Genomic DNA, 19,857 nt, shown 5'->3' on the forward strand with positions numbered 1-19,857 from the left:
TTCATTATAAAAACCACAATTCTGTCAAGAAATGACAAGTCCTGATCATGCATTCATATTAAAAATCTTCCTTTATACATCCCCAAATTTCTCAGCACTAACAAAACTTCTTTCCTACCAACCACACAATTATTCCAACCGACCAGATAAATATAGCCAAAAGTGAAGCTTCTGACAAAAAAGAAAAAAAAAGAAAAAAAGACAACAAACACCCACAAACCCACACTCTCTGGTCCTCTGCTGTGTGTGGTATGCTTTGAGGACAATATGACAGCCACCGTCACTGAATATACAGTCAGGGCGGTCTTTAAAATAACTGTGTACACAGCAGGAGTTGAAAGAACAGATGTGACAACATGCTGAAAATGTCAAGCATTTATTTTTATTTGTCAGGTCAATTTCTTGTTACTTTGCCTTCAGGTATATTATATATGGTACCTTAATTTCTACATATGCTACAAAGTCATATCTTATAAACCAACAGCCTGTTTCCATCAAAACTTGCAAATTGAACTTATATGAAAAATTGGAATATCACAAAAAACATTTGCGAATAAAGCACTGTTACCATCTCTTGTTCAAGAGAACAAAATCATCGCTTCCTGGGAAACTGCTGCAAATTATCAATAAAGAAAACAGAAGTTGCTGCAATCGGGGAATCCACTGGAGCTTTGTTTCCAACATAATAAACTACCTGCAGCTCAGAGCAGGCAGGCGGAAAGCAATGACAAACGCTATTGTGTTATCTTGCGTTTGGAAGCGGATGCCTGATGTGTGTGAATGCAATCATGTGTGACTGTTCTGGGAGCCAAATCATACTAAATCATTTTGATGACAGACTTTGGCTCAAGCATTTCAGAATGACTAAAACAACATTTGAGATGGTGTGAAATTTGAGTCCAACTGGCTAGTCTAGTTATCCAATCATATGATTTGATTAGTTTTTGTTGCCCATATAGGAATTTATTCAGTAAATGTGTTTCTATCATGATTTATGCACGTCTTTTTATCAGATAAAAAATGATCCACCTCAATTCAGTGCAATTTTTTTTTAAATTTTAAAGGTGCCCTTGATTCAAAAATTGAATTTACGTTGGCATAGTTAAAGACATACAGTGAGTCTCAAACTCCATTGTTTCCTCCTTCTTATATAAATCTCATTTGTTTAAAAGACCTCTGAAGAACAGGCGAATCTCAACATAACACCGACTGTTACGTAACAGTCGGGGTGTACGCCCCCAATATTTGCATATGCCAGCCCATGTTCCCAACATTATGAAAGGGATTACACGTCTGGATCTGTGCACAGCTGAATCATCAGACTAGGTAAGCAAGCAAGAACAATAGCGAAAAATGGCAAATGGAGCGATAATAACTGACATGATCCATGATAAATTGTCTTTCTAAATGTTTCATTAGCATGTTGCTAATGTACTTTTAAATGTGGTTAAAGTTACCATCGTTTCTTACTGTATTCACGGAGACAAGAGCCGTCGTTATTTTCATTATTAACCACTTGCAGTCTGTATAATTCATAAACACAACTTCATTCTTTATAAATCTCTCCAACAGTGTGTAATGTTAGCTTTAGCCACGGAGCACCATCAAACTCATTCAGAATCAAATGTAAACATTCAAATAAACACTGTACTTACGCGATTAGACATGCTGCATGACGAACACTTTGTAAAGATCCATTTTGAGGGTTATATTAGCTGTTTGAACATTTTTTATGTTGTTTAAGGCAAGCGCGAGCTCTTGGGGCGTGGAGCACGAGATTTAAAGGGCCACACACCCTGAATCGGCTCATTTCTAATGATGCCCCAAAATAGGCACTTAAAAAAATGAATTAAAAAAAATTCTATGGGGTATTTTGAGCTGAAACTTCACAGACACATTCAGGGGACACCTTAGACTTATATTACATCTTTTAAAAAAAAAAAGTTCTAGGGCACCTTTAAGATTTTATGCACATCTTGCCATTTCATTCAGAGTTGTTATGTGATACGCCAAATTTTGCATGCACATATGTGGATGGACACATAGCTAATGTAGTACCTAATTGTTGTTCCACAATATTAGAGTATTAACAAAACATTTGATTTATTCTGGTACTGAAAGTCTGCTATTTTGAAACAAACAAACAAACAAACAAAAAAAAACACTCACATGTCTTCCACGGTGATGTCTTTGAGGATCTGGCAGTAGTCGACATTCCATACGGCCTGATCATCCCACACCTTTGACGCCAACAGGATGGCACCCAAAACGATCCTCTTCCAGTTAGCAGGACAGATGTCGATCTCTGCATATGTTAACAATCTCTCCAGATAAACCTGAGAGAAAAAATGAGAGAGGAAATGCTTCATAAAGTTTGGACATTATTCAATATCAAAATAAATCAGCTTGGCAATCAAGTCAGCTGTAAAGAAACCGATGTTTGTTTTTAGATTCTGGTGTCTGACCCTCGCGTTTCTGTTTTTGGTGCAAGGTTATTGCAGCGTCACTGCAAATATGCGATTACTGCGAGACTGACACGCAGGTCAGGGAGCACGCATGTCGAAAGACAAACAAACACATGTATCTCCAACACAAACACCTGATGCCTCACTGCTAACAAGCTGCAAATCGAACACCACTCAGTTTTAAAAGCACTAACATCTACCATGTAAATATAATGATTATGAAGAACTTCAGTCATGTCTCAGGCCACAGATACCACATTCAGAATTAAAAATGACTTGCTTCTAGCATATGACCAAGGCTGCATTTCACTCCTAGATCTTAGTGCTGCTTATGACACTATAGATCATGGCATATTCTTACATACAGTACAGTCCAAAAGTTTGGAACCACTAAGATTTTTAATGTTTTTAAAAGAAGTTTCGTCTGCTCACCAAGGCTACATTTATTTAATTAAAAATACAGTAAAAACAGTAATATTGTGAAATATTATTACAATTTAAAATAACTGTTTTCTATTTGAGTATATTTGACAAAGTAATTTATTCCTGTGATGCAAAGCTGAATTTTCAGCATCATTACTCCAGTCTTCAGTGTCACATGATCCTTCAGAAATCATTCTAATATGCTGATCTGCTGCTCAAGAAACATTTAATGTGTACAATTGTACAAAATATTTGTGTACAATATTTTTTTTCAGGATTATTTGATGAATAGAAAGTTCAAAAGAACAGTGTTTATCTGAAATCCAATCTTTTGTAACATTATAAATGTCTTTACTGCCACTTTTGATTGATTTAATGCATCCTTGCTGAATAAAAGTATTCATTTCTTTAATTTCTTTTCAAAAAAATAAAAATAAAAATTCTTACTGACCCCAAACTTTTGAACGGTAGTGTATAATGCTACAGAAGCTTTGTATTTCAGATAAATGCTGTTCTTTTCAACTTTCTAATTATCAAGGAATCCTGAAAAAAAAAAGTACACAACTGTTTTCAACATTGAAAATAATCATAAATGTTTATTGAGCAGCAAATCAGCATATTAGAATGATTTCTGAAGGATCATGTGACACTGAAGACTGGAGTAACGATGCTGAAAATTCAGCTTTGCATCACAGGAATAAATTACTTTGTCAAATATATTTAAATAGTACACAGTTATTTTAAATTGTAATAATATTTCACAATATTACTGTTTTTTACTGTATTTTTAATTAAATAAATGTAGCCTTGTGAGCAGACGAAACTTCTTTTTTATTAAAAACATTAAAAATCTTAGTGGTTCCAAACTTTTGGACTGTACTGTAGATTAGAAAATTACATTGGTATTCAAGGACAGACATTAAACTGGTTTAGATCCTTCTCATCTGATCCTTCTATTCTTACCAATTTGTTTGTTTACTAGCAATTCTCACACTAGTAAAGTATGGAGTGCCACAAGGATCTGTCAGGCCCCCTGAAAAGACATGTTTTTTTCTCAAACACCTCACCAACAATGAAGTTTTTTCTTTGACATGGTCATCTGTGACTGCGCACATGGTCACATGGTCATCTGTGACTATGTATTGTGGAAAGAACTAGACCATTAGATTATACTGAACCCTCATTTCTGTTTTAAGGCTATTGAAAGCAACTAGACATTATTGGGAGAAAAAAAAAATTGCAGATGCCCATTACCAAATTGTTTGTTTGCTAGAAATTCTGACACTGGTAAAGTATGGAGTGCCACAAGTATCTGTGTCAGGCCCCCTGCTGTTTAAATTATACATGCTGCCCCTCTGAAATATTATTAGAAAACATGTTTTTTTCTCAAACACCTCACCAACAATGATGTTTTTTTCCTTGACATGGTCACCTGTGACTGCTCATGGGGGCTCAAAGTGATGCAAGATTCCTTTTAAAATAAGGCCAAATGACTGTATCATTGAAACATGTTTTTTTTTTTGTAAATATGTATTGTGAAAATAACTAGAAAAAAAGTGGATAATAGTGAGCCCTCATTTGTTTTTAAGGCTACTGATAGCAACTAGACATTATGAAAAAAAAAAAAATCACATATCAATCTAAAGTACAAAGTCTACTGCTATGTTTAGGGGTTAAGTATGAGCACTCGCAGTAGTGATGGATGCCTTATTAAAGGATTAGTTCACTTCAGAATTCAAATTTCCTGATAATTTACTCACCCCCATGTCATCCAAGATGTTTATGTCTTTCTTTCTTCAATCGCAAAGAATTAAGGTTTTTGAGGAAAACGTTCCAGGATTTTTCTCCATATAGTGGACTTCACTGGGGTTCAACGGGTTGAAGGTCCAAATGTCAGTTTCAGTGCAGCTTCAAAGAGCTCTACATGATCCCAGATTTGGAATAAGGGTCTTATCTAGAGAAACAATCTGTCATTTTCTAAAAAAATAAAAAATTATATACTTTTTAACCACAAATGCTCATTTTGCACTGCTCCGCGATGCGCCACGCATTACGTAATCATGTTGGAAAGGTCACACATGACATAGGCGGAAGTTAGTCTTTGCACATTCGTTTTGTAGACACTGGATCACTACGTGATTACATAATGCGAGCATTTGTGGTTAAAACATTTTTTTTTTTTTTTTAGAAAATTACTGATAAGATAAGACCCTTATTCCTCATCTGGGATCATGTAGAGCTCTTTGAAGCTGCACTGAAACTGACATTTGGACCTTCAACCCGTTGAACCCCAGTGAAGTCCACTATATGGAGAAAAATCCTGGAATGTTTTCCTCAAACACTTAATTTCTTTTCGACTGAAGAAAGAAAGACATGAACATCTTGGATGACATGGGGGTGAATAAATTATCAGGAAATTTGAATTCTGAAGTGAACTAATCCTTTAACACCAATTATTTTTCTTTGTGTACTTCTAACAGAAAGTTATAAACATTGCGAGTAGTTGAATTGTAAGTCTGTGTTCTGTTGACGTGGAGTATGACAGTATGCTGTAGCCATGGGCGTCTTTAGCATTCATAAACACTGCTGACGGATGTAGGTGAACAAAGACGTCCTTTATGAAATGAAAAGCACATGATGTATGCAATTAAAAGCAGCGCAAATGCACACATATACACACACAATGGGGGACAACAATGTCAAATAATATTAGTTTGCCCACAGTGGGAAAGAAATCTAATAAGAGGCCAGTTTTGTTTGTAGAAAGTGTCAGACAGAAATTGCACATTTAATTAGTTCCACTGCATTGCGGGGCTCCATCTCACCCGTGGGCAGCTGTGTTAAATATGTGTTGATGAGAACATGTTTGTGTATATAGCAACTCAAGATGAACTTTAAAGAGTGCCAGCAAATACTACCATTCATAAATCAACAACTTAATACATAATTGATTAATTCATAATCATCAACATCACTCTGGAGATGATCAGCACCTTTCAGAAAACACTAACCTGGGTAGAGCTATTAAAACATAACTCAGTTTTCATTCAATTGAGTCATAAACATTAAGAGGGTGAATTACCCTAAAGCTGGCAACTACTATAACATTACCATAAAGCTAAAGGGTTTTTATTTTTAGGGGTCTTATTTTTGTTTTGTTGTCATAATAAATAGGGATACATATGGAAGCCCGTTTCCTCCACTTAAAAAAAAAAAAAAAAAAAAAAAGATTAATTGTGACTTTTTATCTCAGAATTGCGAGTTATAAAGTCACAATTGCGTGATAAAAAGTCAGAATTCTGAGATATAAAGTCGCAATTGTGTGATATAAAGTCAGAATTCTGAGATATAAAGTCGCAATTGCGAGATATAAAGTCAGAATTCTTAGATATAAAGTCGCAATTGCTGATATAAAGTCAGAATTCTGAGATATAAAGTCGCAATTGCGAGATATAAAGTCAGAATTCTTAGATATAAAGTCGCAATTGCGTGATATAAAGTCAGAATTCTGAGATATAAAGTCGCAATTGCGTGATATAAAGTCAGAATTCTGAGATATAAAGTCGCAATTGCGTGATATAAAGTCAGAATTCTGAGATATAAAGTCGCAATTGCGAGATATAAAGTCAGAATTCTTAGATATAAAGTCGCAATTGCGTGATATAAAGTCAGAATTCTGAGATATAAAGTCGCAATTGCGAGATATAAAGTCAGAATTCTTAGATATAAAGTCGCAATTGCAAGTTATAAACTCAGAATTCTGAGATATAAAGTCGCAATTGCGTGATAAAAAGTCAGAATTCTGAGATATAAAGTCGCAATTGCGTGATAAAAAGTCAGAATTCTGAGATATAAAGTCGCAATTGCGTGATATAAAGTCAGAATTCTGAGATATAGTCGCAATTGCGTGATATAAAGTCAGAATTCTGAGATATAAAGTTGCAATTGCGTGATATAAAGTCAGAATTCTGAGATATAAAGTCGCAATTGCGTGGTATAAAGTCAGAATTCTGAGATATAAAGTCGCAATTGCGTGATATAAAGTCAGAATTCTTAGATATAAAGTCACAATTGCAAGTTATAAAGTCAGAATTCTGAGATATAAAGTCGCAATTGCGTGATATAAAGTCAGAATTCTGAGATATAAAGTCGCAATTGCGTGATATAAAGTCAGAATTCTGAGATATAAAGTCGCAATTGCGAGATATAAAGTCAGAATTCTTAGATATAAAGTCGCAATTGCGTGATATAAAGTCAGAATTCTGAGATATAAAGTCGCAATTGCGTGATATAAAGTCAGAATTCTGAGATATAAAGTCGCAATTGCGTGATATAAAGTCAGAATTCTGAGATATAAAGTCGCAATTGCGAGATATAAAGTCAGAATTCTTAGATATAAAGTCGCAATTGCAAGTTATAAACTCAGAATTCTGAGATATAAAGTCGCAATTGCGTGATATAAAGTCAGAATTCTGAGATATAAAGTCGCAATTGCAAGTTATAAACTCAGAATTCTGAGATATAAAGTCGCAATTGCGTGATATAAAGTCAGAATTCTGAGATATAAAGTCGCAATTGCGTGATATAAAGTCAGAATTCTTAGATATAAAGTCGCAATTGCAAGTTATAAACTCAGAATTCTGAGATATAAAGTCGCAATTGCGTGATATAAAGTCAGAATTCTGAGATATAAAGTCGCAATTGCAAGTTATAAACTCAGAATTCTGAGATATAAAGTCGCAATTGCGTGATATAAAGTCAGAATTCTGAGATATAAAGTCGCAATTGCGTGATATAAAGTCAGAATTCTTAGATATAAAGTCGCAATTGCAAGTTATAAACTCAGAATTCTGAGATATAAAGTCGCAATTGCGTGATATAAAGTCAGAATTCTGAGATATAAAGTCGCAATTGCGAGATATAAAGTCAGAATTCTGAGATATAAAGTCGCAATTGCGTGATATAAAGTCAGAATTCTTAGATATAAAGTCGCAATTGCAAGTTCTAAAGTCAGAATTCTGAGATATAAAGTCGCAATTGCGAGATATAAAGTCAGAATTCTGAGATATAAAGTCGCAATTGCGTGATATAAAGTCAGAATTCTGAGATATAAAGTCGCAATTGCGAGATATAAAGTCAGAATTCTTAGATATAAAGTCGCAATTGCGTGATATAAAGTCAGAATTCTGAGATATAAAGTCGCAATTGCGTGATATAAAGTCAGAATTCTGAGATATAAAGTCGCAATTGCGAGATATAAAGTCAGAATTCTTAGATATAAAGTCGCAATTGCGTGATAAAAAGTCAGAATTCTTAGATATAAAGTCGCAATTGCAAGTTATAAAGTCAGAATTCTGAGATATAAAGTCGCAATTGCAAGTTATAAACTCAGAATTCTGAGATATAAAGTCGCAATTGCAAGTTATAAAGTCAGAATTCTGAGATATAAAGTCGCAATTGCGAGTTATAAAGTCAGAATTCTTCTTTTTTTTAATCACGCAATTGTGACTTTATATCTCAGAATTCTGACTTTATAACTCGCAATTCTGAGATAAAAAGTCGCAATTAATTTTTTTTTTTAGTGGCTTTTTTTTTTTTGTGTGGCGGAAACGGGCTTCCATAGATACATATAAATCTGAACAGGTCATTTGTTTGTTCACACTGAACGTGAAACTGGATTTTGGAACAATGAGATCTGTCTTAGATAACAATTTTTGCCAAACTGATTTATTATTTGGCATATGAATGAAAATGTTTTGATAGTGTATATTTCAAGTCCAGCCTCCCATGAAGATCACTGAATGCAGTGACTCATAATTTCCTTTGAATAACTGAAGCACCAGCAACAGCCAATCAGATTTCACCAGCATCTCTGCACCTGTTGACCCCTACAGGTCAAGGAACAGGCTCAATCTGTCTCAATCTACATTTAGCAACAAAGTCACACACAATCTGTCTATCTGAGAAGCCTACCATTTCACAGATACCGAGTCTAACTCAGACACAAATCTCAATCTCACACAAAATAGCTATGCTCATAAAAACAGCACTTTTATTAGTCTCAGACATTTTACTATAACTATTAAGTCTGGCCAGTGTAGGAAGAGACTGGCTGATATGGAAAGTGATTAACCAGTTTTTTAATGAGATGTTTAGAGGTGAGCACATCTGAAATCATTGGTACTACAATAATAATGAAAACAGTCTAGGATAAAGGTTCTTCAGACATTACTGAAATAAGCACAGAGACATTTTTTTTTTTTTCAGCCATCTAGGAGGTAACAAACTGATTAAATTGCATCAAGCTAGCAAATCAGATTGCATCTTACAAGTTTAAGAACACGCTTGCCATTTTTATGTGTAATATATATCTAGGAACAGTCGATGGGAACCATCTGAGACTACACTTTCATTGGACCATCAGCATAGATTATAACCCTATTAAACACACTACAGCCTCTATACTTCCCCTCAAGCCCATCTCAACCATTCACAGCCTCTTGTATGTCTAGAACTTGTTTAATGACACCTCAAAGGTATTTGGTTGGGAAAGTGAGAAGGGATGAGCCTTCAAAAGAAAGATTTCATCATAGAGGAGGAACAGTCACACACAGACAGCTGCTGGGCTTAGCACCAGCTAATAAAGCAGTAAATATGACAACTATTTTCACCTGAGTGATGGTAAATCCACTTCACTGATGGTAAACCCTATTTTAACTTCTGCTACCAGCCAATCTAAAAATGACAAAGGGGAAATTTCATTGGGCCAGCATCAAGTCACATGACCTGTCACTCACCAGAGTAACTATGGCACACTCAGCCGTGAGCTGGGCGGCACTGAAGAGCGTACGGACAAATCGGTAGATCTGTTTCTGTTCGGGGTCGTGCTTGTCGTAGTCTGACGGCAACTCCGATTTCTGTGGGAAGAGGAAGTTTTAGGACATTCTGTGCAGGATGTAATTTAACAGCTTATAAATGAGCTGCAGAAATGAAACACTTACTGAAAGTGGATGAAGTTTTTCATCAAAAATGTCTAACAGCATTCGCCCGTCCACATTTCTGAAACGAGAAGGGTTAATGGAATTAGATTAGGGAAGACTGGTCCTTATTGTCTGAGATGTATTCATATAATGCATTAAAGAACTAGAAAGCAAAGTGGTAAATTTTCAATGTTATCAAAACCTTGTCTGAAAGTTATATTATAACTGCTCTGAAGCCTTGAAGTCTGAAGGTTATAAAGCATTAAGGGTTTATATGGTATTAAGGATTTGAGAGAAAGATAGGCACAAAGTCAGAGAAATGAGTAAAGACAGAGATATAAAGTATATTGTCAAGTATAGATGGATGGATGGATGGATGGATGGATAAAAAGACACAGACAGACAGACAGACAGACAGACAGACAGACAGACAGACAGACAGACAGACAGACAGACAGACAGATAGATAGATAGATAGATAGATAGATAGATAGATAGATAGATAATATATTCAGTAGCCTAAACATTGCTGATTTTAAACATTAAACACTGATTTTTCAAATAAAAGTCACACTGTCATTAATAGGTCTCTCTCTATGAACTTCCAGAAGGGAGGGCAATCAATTTTTCCTTCACCCACAGTGCACTGCAACACATGTGGTTGAGTGTATTTGGATCCCTGTGTCCAGACTCATTTAAGACACTTCAGCCTGTCTTTGTGAAGCACGACACACACTGCTGGACTTCACCACTCCATTTATGAAAAACACAGATTTCCTGCAGTGCCATTCATTCGGTCATGTGTAGTCACTCAAACACACACATATTTCCCTGAACTCTCGTAATAACAGCACCTGATCTGATGAGAGCAATGAAACACATACCTGTTCTTTATATGGTAGTATATTGCGAGGGAGACACTGCAAACAGAAGAAACAATAGAGAGAGGTTGATATAATGTAGTAATCTGCATGATGATGCAACATTAAATTCAATCTAAAGGGGACCGGCGGCATTTATGTGAAGCTCTATTTAGTGTTAGCGGTGAATTGTGCTGCTATAATGTGGTCTTCGATAACTGTACAATGTGCACATAAAAGAACATGATATTCAGCGGAACTAACTGGCGAATTATACAGGATCGAAAACTCTACAGTATGCATGATGTATGATTTGTGTAAATCGCTCATGAATCTATTCTTGAATTGAATGCCACAAGGGGCCTCGTATATGAAGAACACATTTCTTAGTAAATTCATATATCATCCCATATCAATTATCACAATATTTTGTGCATGTTAATTTCTGCTATTTTTACATTTAAATTAAAAATTAATTTGCTGTCATCCATCACTCACTTAGTTAATCTTTAAAATCACTAATTTAATAACACTGTTAAATGTAATCTTTAGCAATTTTTTGATACTGTACATTATAATGTTCATTGATAGATTTTTGTTTTATTAATATATACGTATTTAATTAATTATTGGCTTATTATTGATCAGAACTTTAATAGTGGTGCATACCTAACCTATTAAATCCATAAAGAGACATATTGAATGTGATCAGTAGAACTGACTGGCGAATTATATGAAATCATAAAGAGGTTTGAATCATGGATTTTATCAGTCAAAAAGCTCACTTCCTCATTGAATCAGCTCAGTTGTTGAACTCATTATACCAATGATTATTATTTAACAAAAATACAACCTAAGAAGTTGTTAATCCCAATTTCCATGGAATTTCTTATGGAAATCTAGTTTTCTTTCCACATCCTCAAAAAGGAATTTTCAAACTGTTTCAGCCTTAATGAATTCACTTATTTAGGCCTCATTTACACCTGGAATTAAGATGTGTTTTGATCGATCGGATCACAAGTGGACGACGCTAAATACAGGTGTAAACGGGGTGTAAAACATTTTGAGCTTGTCCACTTTCGACTACTTCCAGAGGTAGTCGAAAAAACATTTGAGTGGATTGCTTTCATAGTGTGAACGCTTCTGTGGTCGAATGTGTTTGAACAGCCACTAAAGACGGCCTAATCTCCACCTACTGACCTAACACGTAAACATTATGGGAAGTGTGTTAGCCAGACGGGATTTACACTTAGTCGGCTGAAGATCCAAGCTTAGTTAAAGGATTAGTTCACTTTCAAATAAAATTTCCTGATAATTTACTCACCCCCATGTTATCCAAGATGTTCATGTCTTTCTTTCTTCAGTCGAATAGAAATTAAGGTTTTTGATGAAAACATTCCAGGATTATTCTCCTTATAATGGACTTCACTGCTTACGCTGTATGTCCTACGCCTTCCCTATTCTACTTACGGAACGAACGCAGCGGCAGTTCCTTTTTTTTTCCTTTTTAAGTTGAATAGGGAAGGCGTAGGAAGTACAGCGTAAGCTTTTTGAAGAATACGAGAGTGCAGTTTTGGCGGAAGCACTTAGAAGGCGATCATTTGTTTATATAAAGCATATACATTTACATTTTTTTTCGAAAATGGCTGATCGTTTCTCTAGATAAGACTATTATTCCTCATCTGGTATCGTTTAAAGCCCTTTGAAGCTGCACTGAAACTGTAATTTTGACCTTCCGTCGTCTCTGGTCATGTTCATATGCAAATTGTGCAATCTTATTTCGTCCATTAGATCAAAAGATTTGAAAAAAAACCATACATTTACCCGCCTATAGACCCTCCCCTTGAAGAAATCAGGACAGAAGTGGTGGAAAGTGAACAAAAGAGATGGATTAAAACACCAGGTGTAAACGGGAATGTCTCCTTCGTCTACTTGTGATCCGATCGCCCAAAACGCAATCATAATACCAGGTGTAAACAGGGCCTTAGATATACCAATCATACACAGCTCAATAACTGTTACAGAGAGGATTCGAGTACCATTTGATGGTGTATTTGAGGTTGGGTTGGCTGACGGTGCTGTCATCCAGGAAGATCGTCGAACAGGAGCTGTACTTGCGTCTCATTGGACCAGACGGATGTTGCTGAAAGACAAGGACACACAGAGCTCAAACTAAAACATCAGTTATTCTCAAACACACACACACTTTCAGCAAACAGGCTGCAAATTATGCCACCTGCAGCCCCAAAGAAGCCATTATCATCTCATTTTTACTCGAGTGATTCTCGCTTAATGTGTGCATTAGTGTGGGTAAGAATCCCACTCCAATACAACACAGACTGTAATGTTTTATGCAACTCACTAGAAAATGTTTAACAAGATATCAAACTGATAAGCAAAATTAATAATGCAATTAAATCATTACAATGTAATACAAACAGTTTAAGAAAATTAAATAGAGCAATGAGCAAATATTTACCTTTGACTCCGCAATGTGTGTTAACTTGCAAAGTAATAAAAGACATTAAAATAGGAACAAAGCATAAGCGATTAATTGCAAATTTATTATGAAGAGCATGCGGTGATAAAATGAAGAAAGTCAAGCCATGCATATTAAATCATTCATCTAGAATTAAAGTGTTGAACAGAAAAGAAATGCAGTTACTGATGCAACACAAGCCCAGAGACTCATGCAATATTGGTATGTGCATTCTCATGTGGTGGTTGACAGTTAGGTTTGATTAGTTTTGTGAGTGTTGTGACACTTGGGGAGATGTTTTCATTGCAGACACAGGCATTATGAGAATCGCACTACCAGAAGACACATAACCACTGATGCCATCGCTGCTGCTGCTGCTACTTACATGGTTGACGTACAGGCTTTTCCGTTTTTCCCGAACTGTAAAGAGAAACGCATAATTAGCAACACTAGCACAACAGACGATACAGTTAATTAGAGACAGACAAAAAGACAAGGGCCACAATTACAGTGATGTCAGTAACATCAAGGAGGATGTATCTAACAATCTGAGGTCTGAACTGTTGGTCGGTATTTCATTATCAACAGTTCAAGGGGCAGAGAGATGAAATGTGTTGTAATTAAACTTCTCTGAAAAAGGTCTTTTAGAAAAGCTGGTTAGTTTTGCATAGACTTACTTTTGACTATCAGCATGAAGTCTGGTCCACTTTGGAGCTTATTCTAGCCAATAACTGCCAAATTAAGCTCCAAGTACACTTCAGTTTTGACGTGAACGCTTAGTATGTGCGTACAGCTGAACACACAGCCTTTGAAAGTAAGGTTGTCAAAAGAACCGACTTCGGTACAAAGTTGGCATTGAAATTTTAAAAATGTGACAATACCAGCATTTCCCCCTAGCATTTTGAGCACTGTTGAGCGTATTCTTAAACACCTCTGATTGGCCATTGTGTTCACGAGCTCAACATATGTCTGTGATTGGATACAATGATCAATGCACGGGAATTTTTAAAAGCAGGCGATCTCTAATATATCCACTGATAGACACCTAAAGAGCGTCAAAGGTCTCTATTTACAACTTGTTTTTGAAGGGTTGATCACAGACATATCTATTGTACGCGTGAACACAATGGCCAATCAGAGATGTTTTCGAATCCGCTTATCAAAATCCTAGGGGAAAATGCTGGAATTGTCACATTTTTTAAAATGTCAATGCCAAGTTGGTATCGAAGTCGGCACTTTTGACAACCCTATTTAAAAGTATACTCCATTTGTTTTTTTTTTGTTTTTTTAAAACAGGCGGTGAACACATGCACGCAAAAAAGTTTCACCATTGTACAGTGTCTTTGCTATTTCTCTCCAGAAGTTATGAGCAATAAAAATGTCTTTATACTCATATAAATTAGAGTAGTGTGTATCTTGCGCTCATCAACACAGGTGTCTGTTGTTGTTGTTAACAATAGTTGTGGTCAGTGTTGCCACCTTGTGGACAAACTAATTAATGTGAAAAAAATTTAAGACACATAGTTAGAAAAATCTGGCTGTGAGTTTACAGAATGTAATACACTATTCTGATAATGAAATTTACATCACGTGCACTGTACACATACCCTAGTGTACACGTAAAAAACTGAAGTACACTTTGTACTTTTTAGGGAAAGAGACCAACTGACCATAAAGCAACCAATGTTTTTTGTTTTATTGTGCCATTTAGGAATGAGAAAATCTATTGATGACATCACAAAAGCGCATTCAAATTATCATGCAGCAGTTGCACAACCTATTAAGCAGTGCTGTGATATTTGCTGAGGGTTTAGACCTTCAAATGTTGTTTGCTCAAAGTCAAAGCTTTATAAACCGCTCTATTTATTTGCCATTGTTGGTTTTTGTTGAATGAAGTTTTGTTTAGACCTATGTACTACTATGTAAATATATTCTAACATTCATACAAAGCTTCTTTAAAAAGTGGTGTTTAGAAATTGTTACAGTATTAATGTTAACACACAAACTTACAAATCACCTACATTTCCAGACCAATGTAAGCCTTGATGGAGCTATGATGATGAACAGAGGTTAACCAATCATAACAGAGATCATTTACATATAAAAGGCCGGGACACAAGATGATGGCCGGACAATGTCAGGCTTTTTGCAGCATGTTTTGCACCACTGACGCTAGTCGGACTACTGCCAATGGAATTTTGGATGCTTGAGCTTTTTGAATTTGTAACTGAGCCCCTCAATGAAATAGATCACTATGATTGGCTGTACAGATTAGCCAACCAGAGAATGAGAAGAAAACAGAAGTGATGAAAGCAAGTGATGAGTGAAAATGGTAAGCGCTGCTTTGGTCCTAGCTCTTTTGTTTTCCTTTCCTGAATGATGAGTACAGACTACTGCCACCTGCTGGTATGAGAGTAGTATTGAATGCTGTGTTATCCAGGGTAATGACGGCCTACCACCACGTAGGATGAACCACATCCAATATCGGCGCTGTCTGAAAGGGGTGTCGGGGTCCTAACCCAGATTGTATCCAACAAACATGAAACCACAGCTGCCCAACTCATTGCATGAATTAAATGTGCACCTCAACTCCTGTTTCCACCAAAACTGGTCCAACATGGTCAATATTCATGGTCGGGCTGTTATAGCCAAACCTTTGATCACTTATGCCAATGCCAAATGTTGGTTTCATTGGTGCCAACAGTGCAAATCTTGGGCTGTTGACAATGTGAAACATGTACAGGTGCTAGTCATATAATTAGAACATCATCAAAAAGTTGATTTATTTCACTAATTCCATTCAAAAAGTGAAACTTGTATATTATATTCATTCATTACACACAGACTGATATATTTCAAATGTTTATTTATTTTAATTTTGATGATTATAACTGACAACTAAGGAAAATCCCAAATTCAGTATCTCAGAAAATTAGAATATTACTTAAGACCAATACAACGAAAGGATTTTTAGAAATCTTGGCCAACTGAAAAGTATGAACATGAAAAGTATGAGCATGTACAGCACTCAATACTTAGTTGGGGCTCCTTTTGCCTGAATTACTGCAGCAATGTGGCGTGGCATGGAGTCGATCAGTCTGTGGCACTGCTCAGGTGTTATGAGAGCCCAGGTTGCTCTGATAGTGGCCTTCAGCTCTTCTGCATTGTTGGGTCTGGCATATCGCATCTTCCTCTTCACAATACCCCATAGATTTTCTATGGGGTTAAGGTCAGGCGAGTTTGCTGGCCAATTAAGAACAGGGATACCATGGTCCTTAAACCAGGTACTGGTAGCTTTGGCACTGTGTGCAGGTGCCAAGTCCTGTTGGAAAATGAAATCTGCATCTCCATAAAGCTGGTCAGCAGCAGGAAGCATGAAGTGCTCTAAAACTTCCTGGTATACGGCTGCGTTGACCTTGGACCTCAGAAAACACAGTGGACCAACACCAGCAGATGACATGGCACCCCAAACCATCACTGACTGTGGAAACTTTACACTGGACCTCAAGCAATGGGGATTGTGTGCCTCTCCTCTCTTCCTCCAGACTCTGGGACCCCGATTTCCAAAGGAAATGCAAAATTTACTTTCATCAGAGAACATAACTTTGGACCACTCAGCAGCAGTCCAGTCCTTTTTGTCTTTAGACGCTTCTGACACTGTCTGTTGTTCGAGAGTGGCTTGACACAAGGAATGCGACAGCTGAAACCCATGTCTTGCATACGTCTGTGCGTAGTGGTTCTTGAAGCACTGACTCCAGCTGCAGTCCACTCTTTGTGAATCTCCTCCATATTTTTGAATGGGTTTTGTTTCACAATTCTCTCCAGGGTGTGGTTATTCCTATTGCTTGTACACTTTTTTCTACCACATCTTTTCCTTCCCTTCGCCTCTCTATTAATGTGCTTGGACACAGAGCTCTGTGAACAGCCAGCCTCTTTTGCAATGACCTTTTGTGTCTTGCCCTCCTTGTGCAAGGTGTCAATGGTCGTCTTTTGGACAACTGTCAAGTCAGCAGTCTTCCCCATGATTGTGTAGCCTACAGAACTAGACTGAGAGACCATTTAAAGGCCTTTGCAGGTGTTTTGAGTTAATTAGCTGATTAGAGTGTGGCACCAGGTGTCTTCAATATTGAACCTTTTCACAATATTCAAATTTTCTGAGATACTGAATTTGGGATTTTCCTTAGTTGTCAGTTATAATCATCAAAATTAAAAGAAATTTTAACTGCCAAGAGTGAAGAACAGGGGTGGATCAGTGATGGTTTGGGCTGCAATATCATGGCATTCTCTACTGTACTTGATGGGCGCGTCACTGCCAAGGAATACTGAACCATTCTGGAGGACCGTGTGCACCTAATAGTTCAAACATTGTACCCTGAAGGGGTTGCCATGTATCAGCACAATAATGCACCAATACACACAGCAAGGCTTGTGACAGAATGGTTTGATGAACATGACAGTGAAGCTGAACATCTCCCATGGCCTGTAAAGTCACCATATCTAAATATTTTTTAGGGGTATTTTGGAGGAGCAAGTCAGAAAATGTTTTCGTCCACTAGCATCACGTAGTGACCTGACCACTGTTCTGGAATAGGAATGGCTCAAAATCCCTCTGGCCAGAGTAAAGGACTTCTATCTGTCATTCTCAAGACAATTTGATGCTGTATTGGCCGCAGAAGGAGGCTCTGCACCAAATTAATAAATTATTGTGGTCTAAAACCAGGTGTTTCAGTTTCATTGTCCAACCCCTGTACATGCTAGTTGGTCGTTGGCTGTAGTCTTTGCCGAGTGTTCAAGCTCAACATTTTAGCCCAGACACCACATTCATCACAATCGCTGCTAGTTCTCTGATATCGGTTTGGTGTGTCTGGTACAGTAGTTTGTTTAATTGCTTAAAGGGGGTCATGAACTGAGAAACCAAAATTCCCTTGATCGCTTGACATTTAAGTGGTCATTTTACTATAAAAACAAAACTCAAAAGGCACGGTTTCACAGACAGGGCTTAGCCTAAGCCAGGATTAGTTCAATTAGGATATTTAAGTAGCTTTTATTAACGTACACTTGAAAAAAAACATCACTGGTGTGCATCTTGAGACAAACAATGGCACTGACATATTTTAAGATATGTCAGTACAAGTTTCTTTCAGTGAAAACAGCTCAAACATGCATTTTAGTCTAGGATTAGCTTAAGCCTTGTCTGTGAAACCGGAGGAAAATTTTCTTGTTAGTCTAAAAACAGCTTATACTGAAGCCAATCTGCCAAAATGACAGGTTGTGGAATGTGCCACTTTATTACGTAATAGTGTGGCTAAACACCGCCTCCACAGAAGAAGATCAACGCCTGCTTCTACATCACTGCCTGTTTAGCCCCGCCCACCGAATCACGCATACCATGTAGTGGGTAACAGAGAGACGCTAACATTAGGTTACTAGAGCTAGCAAGCGATAAATGATATGGACTCGTCAGTAATGCGACTGTAAGAAACTGTTAATTCTAATGCCTGATCTGTGACCAGTGATTTTGGATATTAATGATTCATATACAGTCAGATGTTCTTTGTCTATGTGTCAGTAAATCAAACCAGTGACTAAACGGTCAACATCACACGGTTTCCTCTTAGTAGGATGAAAATGATCTGTTATTTCTAAAAAGTTAATAATCTGTGCTTAAATTATATATATAAAGCAATCAAAGAACGCTCCCTTTACAGTCGCTGGAGCTGTCAATCAAACAGCGTGAGTTTATCAGTGAATGAGTTCTGGAAATCAATGAATCTCTTATTTACATGGTGTTTGCACTGTTAGTTATGATGAAAACATTTGATAGTGTGCAGAAATCGAGTTGCATTGACGAGATTGCTGCATTCATGTGCTCAACATGTCTGTGATCAGATACAATAATCATCACTCGTAACCTTTCATGCCACGATCTAAATAATCAACACTTTTCACGATCAGTTAACCTTGAGAGCTGTAATGTGCTAAAAGTTTGAGGGAATTCCACATACAGAGTAAGCCATTTCATATGCAAAGACGTCAGCCAATCACAGCAGTGGGCGTTTACACTGACGTCTCACACAGACACGCCCCTTAAAACAGAGCGTTCAAATCAGAGGGCTAAAAATCAGGGCAGGAAAAATGCCTTTTATTTCTAAATTATGACCATTTTTGATGTTAAAATCATTTCAACATTGTAAGTGCACCCCATGAAACATTATAAAACAATAAAACAATGCAGTTCATGACCCCTTTAAATGCAATAACGAAACATTTTAACCATAAGATTTTCCTTTAGCATTTAACGACCACTATTGTATTTGTGGGCGAGGCCAGTTATTTTGACTGAAAGGCAATGTGTTAAAAGCCTGACCCATGTGTTTTAGTGAGACTGCAGGTGAAAATAAAGAGCCGGTCTTTGACAAAATATGCATGGTAATGTGAGATAAACTGACTTTAGAAATCCCTAGAGATCCCTCACACACACAAACACAAATATTTAAGCTACCGTATGACTAATGACTCACATTAGCCGTTTGACTATATTTTCATCCATATTATGACTTAACAACAGCACCAGATACCTAGTGACAGCACAGCGTACACAAATCTACACAAACAGTTGCGCAGCCAGACAAACGGGACAGCGACACTGT

At 36.8% G+C, this 19,857-nt stretch overlaps 1 protein-coding gene across 4 annotated transcripts in view; it reads right to left on the bottom strand.

The window, feature by feature from the left end:
* Positions 1–19,857, bottom strand: part of ccny (cyclin Y) — a 70,183-nt gene that overhangs the window by 5,382 nt on the left and 44,944 nt on the right. For 2 of the 4 annotated variants that reach the window (XM_048174280.1, XM_048174279.1), the window contains 7 exons: positions 13,593–13,627; positions 13,208–13,231; positions 12,768–12,871; positions 10,753–10,788; positions 9,890–9,947; positions 9,686–9,805; positions 2,170–2,336 (listed from right to left, as the gene is read on the bottom strand). In XM_048174280.1, coding sequence (XP_048030237.1) covers positions 2,170–2,336; positions 9,686–9,805; positions 9,890–9,947; positions 10,753–10,788; positions 12,768–12,871; positions 13,208–13,231; positions 13,593–13,627 — 544 coding nt within the window. The remainder of the gene's footprint in view (positions 1–2,169; positions 2,337–9,685; positions 9,806–9,889; positions 9,948–10,752; positions 10,789–12,767; positions 12,872–13,207; positions 13,232–13,592; positions 13,628–19,857) is intronic. The other 2 variants (XM_048174282.1, XM_048174281.1) reach the window with 1 other exon arrangement.

Source organism: Megalobrama amblycephala, linkage group LG22 (assembly GCF_018812025.1).
Source record: "Megalobrama amblycephala isolate DHTTF-2021 linkage group LG22, ASM1881202v1, whole genome shotgun sequence".
Classification (NCBI taxonomy): Eukaryota; Metazoa; Chordata; class Actinopteri; order Cypriniformes; family Xenocyprididae; genus Megalobrama; species Megalobrama amblycephala.